The sequence below is a fragment of the Leptonotus elevatus genome, chromosome 9, assembly GCF_054856555.1.
Source record: "Leptonotus elevatus isolate MCC_2025b chromosome 9, RoL_Lele_1.0, whole genome shotgun sequence".
Lineage (NCBI taxonomy): Eukaryota > Metazoa > Chordata > Actinopteri > Syngnathiformes > Syngnathidae > Leptonotus > Leptonotus elevatus.
The window spans coordinates 14,300,051-14,313,036 of NC_141247.1; the positions used below are offsets into that span (position 1 = coordinate 14,300,051).

The 12,986-nt window shown below is 38.1% G+C and overlaps 1 protein-coding gene across 2 annotated transcripts in view; it reads left to right on the top strand.

Annotated features, from left to right (window-relative positions):
- The window catches only part of spock1 (SPARC (osteonectin), cwcv and kazal like domains proteoglycan 1), a 79,720-nt gene that overhangs the window by 39,736 nt on the left and 26,998 nt on the right, over window positions 1-12,986 (top strand). For both annotated transcript variants that reach the window (XM_086084508.1, XM_086084507.1), the window contains exon 4: window positions 5,746-5,826. In XM_086084508.1, coding sequence (XP_085940634.1) covers window positions 5,746-5,826 — 81 coding nt within the window. The remainder of the gene's footprint in view (window positions 1-5,745; window positions 5,827-12,986) is intronic.

The following is a 12,986-nucleotide window of genomic DNA, read 5'->3' on the forward strand; positions in this document are numbered from 1 at the left end:
GCACAATCCACCTGTCGATCTTCCACTGCATTCTACCCTCGCTTGTGAACAAGACCCTAAGATACTTGCACTCCTCCATTTGGGACAGTATGTCATCCCTGATCTGGGATCCAGTGAGAATTGAAGATTACGGCTTGATGGAGACAACTGGACCACATCATCAGCAAAAAGCAGAGATGCAATATTTAAGCAAGCCACCAAACCAGACCACTTCAAAGCCTTTGCTGTGCGTATAAATTTTGTCCATAAAAGTTATGAACAGAATAAGTGGCAAAAGGGCAACTTTGCTGGAGTCCAACCCTCACTGGAATCCGACTTGCTGCTGGAAATCCGGACCAAACTCACCAGTCGTAGCAGTCTGTATTAAAAGGACCAATACCCCTTACTCCCAGAGCAGCCTCCACAGAACACCCCAGGGACACGCTTGAATGCCTTCTCCAAGTCAACAATGCACATGTACAGTCTACATGTACAGATGGTCTGGTCTTAGACCGTTCATTGTGATCCTGGCTCAAGAGGGCAAACATGGTGACCCATGTCCGGGCAAAGAAAAACGTCCATTTGTTTTAATCATCGTGGGGGGTCTGTGTTGTGCTTACCTAAAATCTGTTTGCCTGGGTGGCCCTCCCAGGGGCAGAAAGGCCCCTGACAACTTAGTTTCTATGCTCACTAGGATACACAAACCCCTGTACACAACAAAAGGTGACAGCTCAGGGTGTAGCTACCAGCGTATTAAGTCTGTCTTTCATTTGAAGGGAAAGTTAACCTTAAACAATTCTTATCATGTTATGTGACCTCACTAGTCTAAACATTAATAAAAAAAAGAATATTACATTTTTCCGTGACTGTCACATTTCTTGGTATAGCAAAAAAAAGTAATATTTAACATTCAACACATATAACATTCAACACGTTCATGAATTTCAACTGTGGAAATTAGTGTTGCACGGGATACCGGGACCAGTACCGTACCTCGATGTTTTGGCGTCAAAAACGGCTCAGTATAATTTTTTTTTTTAGCAACGTTGCTTAAAAAAAACTAATACGAGACACTCCGCCGACTGTTCTAAAGGCAGGTACACATACACGCATGGCTGCCTGTCTACCGATATGTGGAAAACGCCTTAAGTAAGCGGCACGCCTCTTTCAGCGTGTACGCTTCACGCACTGAACACTGAAGCGCTCGCTGGCCGTGCACGACGCATTTTTTGACACTTCCTTTAAAAAATAAATCAAGTGTGAATAATTGTGTTCCCAGTTTTAGTATTTGATGACACATTTGTTGGGAGCGTAATGGAGAAGAGCAGAGACACACTTGCACACTCAAGCAACGTTACATTGGGTCATGGGAGTGCCACTGTATTACCAATATTTAAAACGGATGACATCAAATGCAGTCAAATACAGTATTTCAAGAATATGGCATGCAATGTGAAAGCACATACAGTTTATACGTAAATATATACAGTACAGTATGTACATAAATTAACGTGTATACATCCTAATATTTTGAATTTAAAAAAATAATAATAATTTGAAGTTCTTTTGTCAGTTTTAATTTTGCTGCTTTTGCTGATTTTTGTCGAGGTACCGTTTCAGTACCGGTATCGAGATATTTTATGCAGGTATAGTATCAAAGTCAAAATTTTGGTATCATGACAACACTAGTGGAAATGTAATTATGCGCCTGTCGTCATGCTCTGGCTTGGAGCATCATTCTGTTTTGAAAATGATGTGGGGCACATCAAATCTCTCAACCCTTCCACCTTTGGACATGTCTTCACAATCATCTCGATCAAGATTCACAAAACCTTTCTGATGTTTCCATAGTAACAGCTCAGTGACCTATTTGGGGGTACCAGATGCTTAACCTGTTCGTTCTCTGTAAATGTTATACAGTGTGATGCAGATGTCTAACTCACAGCAAGAAGGCTTGCATTTCTTTCTGTCAGTGAGGACTTTGGATTTCCTTCTTGTTTTTTTTGTAGCACAGCTGTTATACTACAAACATCATTGGGAAATACAGTAGGTGAAGGCCTAATATATTATCCCAACCACATACAATTTAGTACTTGTCTTTCTTTATAAAGAGAATTCTTACTCTTCAGTAGCAGATAATGTGACTTATTATTATCTTTTTAACAACAATGGCAATAGGTCGTCCTGTATTCTGTACTGCATGACACATGAACACAAAAAGCCATAGTGTTATGCGGTAGACATATTGTTCTGTAGGTGACCATATGCTCTCAGGAACACACCGTTTTTGCTTGCCTTCGCTGGCGCCACCTGTGACCAACTGCAGCAATCTGTTGTACGATGTCCATTACTTTTACCGTTTGAATGCGGCAGAATGCACACAGTCAAACAATATCCATCGCTCACTCGCCAAAATGGAAATCTGTTGTTGGCTGTTGCCATGATGACAAGTGGATCCGACTTGTTATCCCTTCTTTGTGAACAGAAATAATTACTAGTAATTGATTATTCTACACGTTATCTCTGATGAACTCTTTATCTCCTGACTCATACTTATTGTAGTATTTGGCTTTAGCTTCAGTAACGGCATTCTTATATATCTGTCATTCTCTTTTTTTTTTGCATCCCATCTGCAATCTTTGGAGAGTTGCCCTGAAAAGGGCTTCAAGCCGGATGCATGGACAAGAGGTTTGGAGAGTCCTTGGCAGGAGATAACGATTGTACTGCGAACAAGACAAATACCAAAATCAGTATTCTAGGCTGCTTGCATTCTGGGTTCTTTTATATCAGTTTGCCCAACAGATTTGTGAGTTTGTGATTGCAATGCATTATCCAGGGATGGGAGGTAAAGGGAGGATTGCAAATAGCAGGAAGCCATTATCACGGCCAGTGCAGAAAGGCAAAGGAGAGTCAAACTGGCACTGAGCGACTACTTGAGGACACAATGAAGACAAACCGAAGAGGGCCGAGTTTAAAGACACAATAAAGTTCACCCAAGGTCAGTTTTCAGGTGTTTACCAAACCTGTCCACTTGATTAAGTACTGTAGGTTACAGGAATGAGTCACTGGATACCACAGTAACCATGTTGGCACCTAATAAGTAAGCCCTTTGTGTTACCCCTCCAGTTTGGCACAAATGACTGGAAAAACAAAGCATTGCAACTTCCAAATTGCCAGTCAGCCTGATTGGACGTGACATTTTCCTTTTCCGCCATTCTTGTTTTCGATTTCATCAGCTATTTCTCTGATTCATTAACCTACTGTCTCTCTGAATATATATCTGTCTGCTCCCATTTCTAATCAGTTGCTCTCCCTGCAGTCGACCCTCTCTAACTCTGTCTGCTTCATAATACAATACATTCTGGCATAACCATCTTTGATCCGCAGCGCACGGAGCTAAAAGAATTAGCGAGAGAGAAACTGATAAGAGAAGACAGATAGGATAAAAACAATGAGCATACGGTTTCGCTGTTTAGAACAGAGCTGGAATGAGAACAAATATTGTATTTTGGTGTCATGTACATTGGCTTTATAGCCTACTCTGATTTTAATGGCTTGTTGGCCACATCATAAAAAACGACTCAATACCAAGACCCTCTTATCTTGCTCTTTCAGAAGGGTAAATGTGCAAGCGTGGAGTTAGGTTGCATGTACACAAAACTATCAGTTACACATACAGAGAAGTCAATGATTCTTGGAGAAACAATTTTTCTGGAATTCAGAGGAAAAATGCAGTCACAGAATGGATATTACTAATTCAGATTAAGCCGAAGCAAAACATGTGACAACAAATATGTGATGAGCCTAGAATTGCCGAGAGATATTGAGATAAAGATTGAATGATTGTGTGCGGACTGCGGAGTCCCAGTGGGTAAAGGCAATTATTAGCTTTGCACCTCCAGTTGTGAAAAACAGACAAAAATAGCTACAAATTCAAAGCAAAATTAGGCTTTGAATTATCTGACTACAGTGTGTATGTGTGGGTATTAGGCTGTTTTCAATGGGAGATGAGCTCACTACTGACTGTGTATGTACAGTCTGTGTTTGGTCTCAAGCCATTGTGCCCCACAGCAAAGAGACTCCAGTGATTATTGTAAATGAGGCTAAATAAACTTCAGTAAGCAGACCGTCGATGCCTGCCGTCTTTGCGGCAGCCCCTCAGGCTGAATAACAGCATGAGGCAGTGACATTGGCAAAGATGAAGAAGTTAACAGTGGGAATATATACAACAAAGCCAATAGAAAAAAAACAAGAGCTTTCCTGTAGTGACGAAAACTCCAGAGGTGAAGTAATACGGGTCCTGGAAAAGGAGCGAATAATGAAGATGATGCTAAATAATTGGCTTACTGACACACAAACATCACAAAATATCTTCTTCTTTTTTTAACTCTTCCATCCATTCATTTTCTATAATGCTCATGCTATTCGGAATTTACGAGGAACAGCTGATTCTGGGCTAAAGGCAGACTTCACCCTGGACTGGTTGCCAGTCAGTCACAGGGCAGATTGAGAGCCAGACGACCATTCAATCTCAATTTCACAATGTCACTGAGTGGGTGCTTTTAATGAATAGAACCCCAAAGTCAGTCATTGGAAAAAATTGGGTCTTGAACTGAAAAAGCTTCAGAAAATTATGGTTTTCTGTTGTTTTTCGTAACTTTGTTCTGCCGGCAGCAATTATTATCTAAATGTTCTGTTGCTCTTAGAAACACCTTCTGCCGCAGATGCTGTTTAATTGACCTTGTTACAGCAGACATTTTGTAATATTTGTAACTGAAAACCATCTGGATGCTTTGTGTAGGAAATAGAAATGTTTTTTTGATGAGGTCAATGACCAAAAAACCTAATACTTAATTGATATCGTCATGATGATTCACATAAGCAAAAAGAAAAACAGCCTTAGTGGTATATTCGTATTTTAACTGTAATGTGTTTTTAAACCGATATATTTGACTGGTGCGGATAACATCAGTTTTATTTAGATTTAACATACCATAAAATGTAACATAAAGTGATACAAAGTGAGAATGAATTAGCAGTTGCGGATAAAGGTGCAAACTAGTGATAGACCGATTTGTTTGTTTTTTTCAGGGCCGATATACTTTAGTGGTCAAGGAGGCCGATAACCGATATTTCAAGCCGATATTAATTTGCAATAAAATAGAAAATATTAGAGCCAAAATTTTACGAATTTACTTTTGATTTTAAGCATTTAAACAAGCAAGTACATTGTTCCCTATGGTTTTCTACTATAAATGAAAAAAAAATTCAAGATCATTTGTTAATTTTTATTTTATTAGTTTTTTTATTTTATCTTTAAAAATAAAAAAGTGTAAGGATTTCCCAGTGTCAGCATCATCTTTTATGAAGTGGAAATTTAAATAAATTCATAAATGAAAAGTTCCCTGTATCTCACTGAGTGACAAAAGCATGTGAAATTGAGAATTTTGTTAATTTTGGGGTTTTCGTAAAAGCTTTCCAAAGATCTTCGCAGACAGTGAAGAATTGTCTGAATATGTTGGAAATGTCTTTTTGTGACAAGTAAAAACAACATCTTACAAATCCTTATGAAACCCCTAATTTTGCTACGTTCGCAAGCATTCACCGCTGAGTGAGATTCCAGGACATGGATCATTCGTTCATTCTCAGCAGAATGTCCTTACATAAAAAGTGAAGAAAATCTACATTGCTATTGTGATACTTTTATGCTGTATAATACTCTTGCTTCAGCAATGTTGACTTTTATTTTTTTTTACGTGTTTTTAGAGCGAGATACTAAACCTGGAAGATATGGACACCCAGGGACCAAAACGCACGATGGTTCTGGCAAGAAGATGGTACAGGATGGTGAGTTTTGAGAAACCGCTTTAATCAGGTTCAGGTGGGGGTTTTCCTCACCATACTGTTTGTGTCACATAAACACTTTAGCTGTAATGTAATGAATTTAGTATTGTCAATACATTTTATGGACATCCATCATTCAACTATTCATACACACCATTGTATGATATATAGGGTATTACCAATAAACACGGTTTAATACTTTAGTTAATTAGGAATAAAGCCTTGATTGAAAGCCAATCATTTACCGCAGCAGGGAATAAGACTTTATTTACAATGGGTTTTAACTGTTCCGCTCCACAATTTCCGTCCCCATAAAACTGTGGGTGTAATCCAGTCATGTTTGGTGCAATTGCTTTCTGCTCTCTGTCTCAGGTAGTGTGCAGATATGTCAGTATGGAATGGAGAGATAACCAAGCACACTGTTTGTCGTCTCCTGCAGATAGAAGCATGGCTAATGTGCACAGAATTATCAAAGCCATCCCCTTTAGGAACATGGAGCTATTTCCAGGGTTAGCTTCAGCACTAACATCATTACAGTCGAAAAACATTAAATGTCTCAAATAAAATGAAGGGGTAAAGGCGGTAGGTAATATGCGAGGGTAACTCTCCCCAGCGGACTATCTGCCAGTTCTGATGTTTGTGATTTTGCAGAGCTTGAGAGACAACTGGCTGTAGATGTAGTGGGCCGTAATCATCTCTAACATTGCTTTCCCTGATATTGCACTGCATTTGTTTGATTGAGTATGAATGAAATGAATGGAGGTCAAGCCAAACGATTGTAATATGGAGCGCCACAGTGTGGTTGTAACTTTACAAACATACATACATACTGTAGACTTAACAATATGTGTACTGCTGGAGCAGGACTTGAATTTAATATAACAGTAGGTTTTTAATCATGTTTAAGTAATAAGGAAACAATAGTGACAAAAACCTATGATAATTGATGTTTATTATCTTTATGATGCTCAAATGGTTTGATGATTTTACATAATATGCTCAGGTTTATAACTGATATCCAATGATGAAACCTCTTTCTATGCTACACTAACTTTACTACAAGGCTCCAGACGGCTGCTTAACTAACAACAGAGTTGGCAAATGGAAAACTGAACAAGAAACAAATTAAAATGCAAATTGAAATTACAACTTAATTCTACACATTCTATTCTGCTGAATGGGTAATTAGAAAAAAAAGCAATTACGTGTTTTGTTATAATTCAGTATGAGATAAGCTGCATGTCAACATAGGGTAATCTTAGTATCATTGCGCTGCCTGTGACTGAATAACAGGGTTTTTTTTTTCATCTGCATATTCACAAGGACTAATCAGCACTAATATAGCGATGCTGGTTTGCAAATGTCAGAAATTATTGAGATGCTTATAGAACATACATTTATAATCTGGTAAGAAATATTGGAAGTTTGCTGATGTTTTTGTGTTTTTGCATCTAAATTGGATCTCAAAATATTCATTAATTACTGTATTGCATACTGTAGGAAAATATGAATTTATTTTAATCTTGTGCCATCAGATTATTTGGTATTGTGGCTCACAATTCTGTTTGATCATAGCTTCAATTGTTCTTTGTGAACAATGACAACTTGGTTGTTAGTAGCAACTGGGAGAAAAACTGAACATCTCGTATCTCATTAATTACACATGCAGAGACATGAATATGGACATGAAAAAAAAGCTCCTTATCAACGTATTTTAAGCAACATGACCTCCCGCCAGGCATGAGAAAGTAATTTTCTTCTTCCGCTACGCCAAAGATCAGCTGTGCGCCTCTCTTGTGCCGTATTTAAAAAGAATGAGAGCCGCTTCAATTTGTTGGGGAATCAAGACGGCTGTTTTCTTCCAGCCTTTTTTTAAATGTGTTCTTACGCAGGCTTTCCTGTGTCTGTAAAAAAAATACCAAAACTCGGTCTAATATGCCTCTGTGCTGATTTAGGCAGAGAGCTGCGCTGGCCACGAAAATACAGCCCTGAATATTATTGCTTTGAAGTCTTATTAGTAAAATAATAGAAAAAAAAACAATAACACACTTAAAGTATTACTAAGGAACTTTTCAACCTTAATAAAATAATTGCATAACTCTTCTTATAAAACATAAAACTTAAACTAGTTGAATGGTACCTTTGCCATGACCTGAGGGGGTCTGTATAATTTTTACTGGCACTAAGCAACTTTGTGGAGGATGGTAGGAACACTGCCACACACAAAAACTACAAATGTGCTGACTGCTTTATGGCATACGTCAAAAGCTACACCGGATGAAAGGACAGCCAAGGCTCAATATTGGCCCAGATTTCACTCGCTTGAGTGAGCTAAAAAAATGACGCAATGCGCTTGTCCTCATAGGAAATGTGGTCTTCCTTCAGACATAACAATACCGCTTTGGTCCATATGTCATCGCCATAATCAACGTTAACTGAAAGTTCCTTAGTGTTGCTTTAACAGTGAAATGGTAAATGGTACTTCATTTATAAATAGTGCTTTTCCACTTTACAAGGCTCTCAAAGCGCTTCACATTCGATTACTCATTCACCTACTGTTGACACAGCATCAGGAGCAACTGGGGCTCGGTATCTTGCTCAAGGATAACATGTCCACAAATGATACCCAACCTATGCTTATGATTAACAGTCAAGAAAATGTTTGAGACAATCCTTGTTTGCCTTTCCTCCAAGCAAGCCAATCAACAAATATTATATGTATTGCTGGTATGAGCAATTTAAGGGAAACTTGTTTTGTTAAATTTAAGCAAACCGTGACAATAAACAACTTCTACCTGAAATTAATCCTTCACGCTTTTTCACTTTGAAGCTGCCTTCAAAGCCTTGAATTTGCTCTTTAGTGCTCATCTAAAAAAATACTTTGCTGCCAGCAACAAATTCCCGCCTCCGTGCATGCAGAAACTTTCCCTATATTGTGTATGTTTATTGAAGTTTTATATTGGTCGCGTAGTGATGATGAATATTGCGAATCACCCATTTTTTCTCTCTTTTTTTCCCCCCTGTGTAATTTTTCCACTGACATTCAAACTAAAGCCGGCTGTTTATCGTCTCCTTTCTTCACTTACAACCACAATGATATGATTTGCCCATGTTTTCAATAATTAATTTTCTGCATGGTGAAGCTATTCTGTCACTGTATCCTCCCAGAGGCCCCCTCTCCGTGTTTTCATCTCTCCATCATCCTTTGCTCCAGTGCCTCTCACAGGCCAGCAGTGAAACCCTGAGGAGTATTGATAATACGGGCAGTGGAGGCAAGTTTATCTCCTCATCATCTTTGTCTTGTTTCCCTCAGTAGCATCCCCCACGCCCCAGGTAAAAAAGAAGAAAGCCCCTTTTAATTAGTCAAGGCCTTAAAATGATGCTAGTGTTTCTAACAACAGCCATGGAATTTTCCTCTGGGATTTTTTTAATCATCTTGTTTATTTAATTCCAAACTTGAGTCTATGATGCTTTGAGGAACAGTAGCTCAAGAGCCAACACTGGATTGCAGGGTGGAAATATCAACATACTGTCTGTACAAATACACACGTGTGTACAGAGACTCCAAAAATATGTTGTTGACCCAAGTCCACCTGTGTGGCAATTAATCTGAGGTCACCCTCCAGTGTCTGACAGGTCTTGTCAGCAATGTAGCCTCTTATATGGGACTGCACGTTCCAATCAATAGTCTCCATTCTTGCCTCCTAAAGGACAAGCCCATGTTTTATCAAGCCTGACTCTACAACAGAAGCGCACCAAGTGACTAATATTTCAGTAGAATTAACTGCCAGTTGCAATTGTAGTAAAATGTTACAACTTATATTGCATATTTTTATTCACCAAGTCCTATTTGAAGTGTTGCAGCAGTTTAATGATGCTGTAGATTGTGTTCCGGGTTGAATATTAATGACATTTTTTTCCATACGCACAACAAATTGTCATGTTTTTAGCTTGCTCCCATGAAAATTAGTGCAAAGATGCAAAAGCACTGTCACACCAAGGCTGTGCTCCAGTACCTTCAGGCTGATATGAGAAGCTGTGACCTTGTGTACTAAGTTTTAAATTTTAAAGTTAATTGGATGCCATAAAAGTGCTGAATATCATTTTATGATTGTATGGTCTGTTTTGATTCATTCAGACTCTTATATTTGAATGACACACATTCGTTCATGTCATTTGAAGAGGACGTCGATATTTTAAATCGGTTGTTGAATACTGCATTTGAATACTTTGCCAGGATTCATTGTGTATGTAATGTGTCAGTGGTGTGTTGGAGATATGATTGTAATTGTTTGTTCGTAACGCTCACCACACATGTAACTGAAAACACTCTAATCTCTAATCATCATAGCCTAATGAAGTGAATGGAAATGTTATTACGGTAGGAAATACAAAATTGGGCAATCCTATTTGTTAGCTCATTTATGGCGTTTTTCCTTGTGTGTTAGCATTAAGCTAGCAGAAGGCAAAGTTATGTAGTTGTTTTAAATGTACAATGTGAAATGTATTTTTGTTTTATGTTTAGTTTGACAATAAACTTTAACTGTGAGTGGCAGAAAGCCTGTTTTTTTTTCATAAATTGTTTATCTGCCAAACTGCTGCTTGTTGTCAAGTGAGTTGAGTTCACTGCCAATACAGCACTCGTATGTTGAATTTTTGCTCATAAGTCAAAATAAAAAAATCTGCCAAACAGCTGCTCATTTCTCGAACAACTTGTAAATGGCGTCACTTGTAGCTTCAGGCACCGCTGTACAACTCTGGAACAGGAACATTGTTATGAACAAAATGTTCTTTAAAGCTTGCAATGCCAACCTGAGTTTCTGAGTGGTTATATAAAATATATATAAATATAGACAATAGACAATTGTGTTTTTCTTGTAATTTCATTTAGTGTTTGGGACTCACACGAAGTCATCAGTCCCATCTGTAGTTTACTCTGAGGTGGCATGTTTGGTAGAGCTGCGAATTGAGAAGTGCCACTGCCTGGCAGTATGCTTTGAATACCTTTTTTATATTCTAAACCATTTTTGATTAACAATTGTTGATTCAAGATCTTTAATTTATTTTGACTTAATCACACTGTTGAGTCAATGTGATTAAGACAATGTAGACAAAGGAATTTTTATCCAGCTACTCTATGACGAGTCTTTAATATCGGAAAAAATAGAATAAATCAAAATACAGGCTGAATCTGTCTTGAAGTACATGTTACACAAATAAAAAATATAATTGTGTAAACTGTATGTATTATATAAACTGTATTATAAAATAAAATACATAAACAATAAATGCGCTTACAAGACATGCCACAGTGACACTATTTAGTTTTAGTGCACACTGAGCAGCAAAGTTGAGTGTTTGGGCAAGATGACTTGTGTGTTAAATTTTCCAGCTGTGCACAGCAAGCATGTTAGCAGCCTTATCTGTGACGTTAACAATGTCTTTGATGTTTAATCTCTATTGCTCTGCAGTAAAGCGTAAAATTGCACCTGAGTTTGTAAAACACACATCTTCAGCTGTCAATCTTTTGTAATAAAGTGTGTGGCAAACAATTGCTTAGCTCGTTAAGTCCAGGAGTCACGAGTAATAAGTGATAGCTTCTTTCATGTTTTTCTTCATCTAATCTTAAAGTTGAGGCACAACTCAATAGTATTGCTAAAGGAAGGGTGGGATTGCACGACGTACTGTGCCTTGGATCTTTCATCTTAAATTTAAACCCTTTGTTCTGAACAACGCTGTATGGTTGTAGTTTTTTTGTGATGAAGCATATGATTAGCATTATTTACAGACCGTGCAGAAATTAGCTGGTAGTTAGTTGCGTTGCTATAAAGACTGCTGGTCAGCTTCATGCACTAGCTGCTTTTCAACTCAGTTCAAATTATCCCAGCCGTTTCTTTTTTTTTTTGTGGTACCAAAGTTCATCATTTGCATTTGGATACTGTACAAACCAAAGTACGTCCACCATGTGGCTTTGAATGCCGACAGAGGGGTTGAATCTCCGCATGCTCAATTACCTTGGCTACCTCCCCGTACGGTAGCCCGCAGGTTCAGGGCAAGGGGGCATGCTGAAGTACATTTACAGTATTTGAAAAATATATTGATATTTGAGGACTTGTCGATGTAGAATCACAATTCTTTGATAAATACTTTTTTTCCAACCCTAATACAGTATAAAGCTTTATGTGCCGGTACATTTGATTTACATACTTCATCACGGGTATGTAAGTTTTAATGCATTTGAAGGCGCCGGTAATGCTTGATGTAACCTGACTGGTAATAATTTATAATCTCTGCATCAGTCATGACTATGCAGTAGTGTTTTGTTCAATAAAATGGTTTTACTAGGGAAATGTGCTTGCCATTCCCATAATTTTATTCTTTCTTCCAATGCTTGCCTTACCAGTTACTGGGAATCTTTTTTCCTTACTGTCGGCCTATATGTAAATGAACAGAATTTGTCTTGATCTGGATGAATATCTGCAATATGACTTGTCAGTCAGGCTATGTCATGCATCATTACGCATGAATGAGAATAAAGTTATAACCTGTATTAGAATAAGAGCACATAACGGTAAAGGAAGGTTGGAGTCTAGATTTCACAGTGAGCAGTAGATTAATAAACCTTATCTTTTACCTCTTTGGAGCTTCTCTCATTTGTACCTTCACCCATTCTCTATAATGTACTGTATATCTCCTCATTTCAGCTGCATAAACCATACATCTTCCAAGACGCAGCAGGTGCAAAAACATGTGAAAGCTTCTTTCACAGCTTAATTAACTTAGCGGCCCTATTTTCGTGCCCACCACAAGGCTAGTGCAAAGCTCAGCAGCCTAAGTATGCACATGGGGTGGAGATTTCTTTCATTTAGTGTATTTCTTTCATTTGGTGTTTTTGTAGATGGGTGCAGATAGGAAGGGGTGTTTGCGCCATTGTGGGAGTGGAGTGTTGGAGGCTTGATTTTTTTTTTTTTTACTCCGCCCTTTGGGTATTTTTAAAATATACAATAAAGTTGACAATAATAATGTGTTCAATTTATTGATCTCTGCCATGATTCATAGTGTTTGATGCACGATGTTGTCATATTTAAATCTACATAATGACATCTTCCACACACATGCGTGAAGATCAGATTAAATCAATGCAAAATCGCGCTTCACCACCT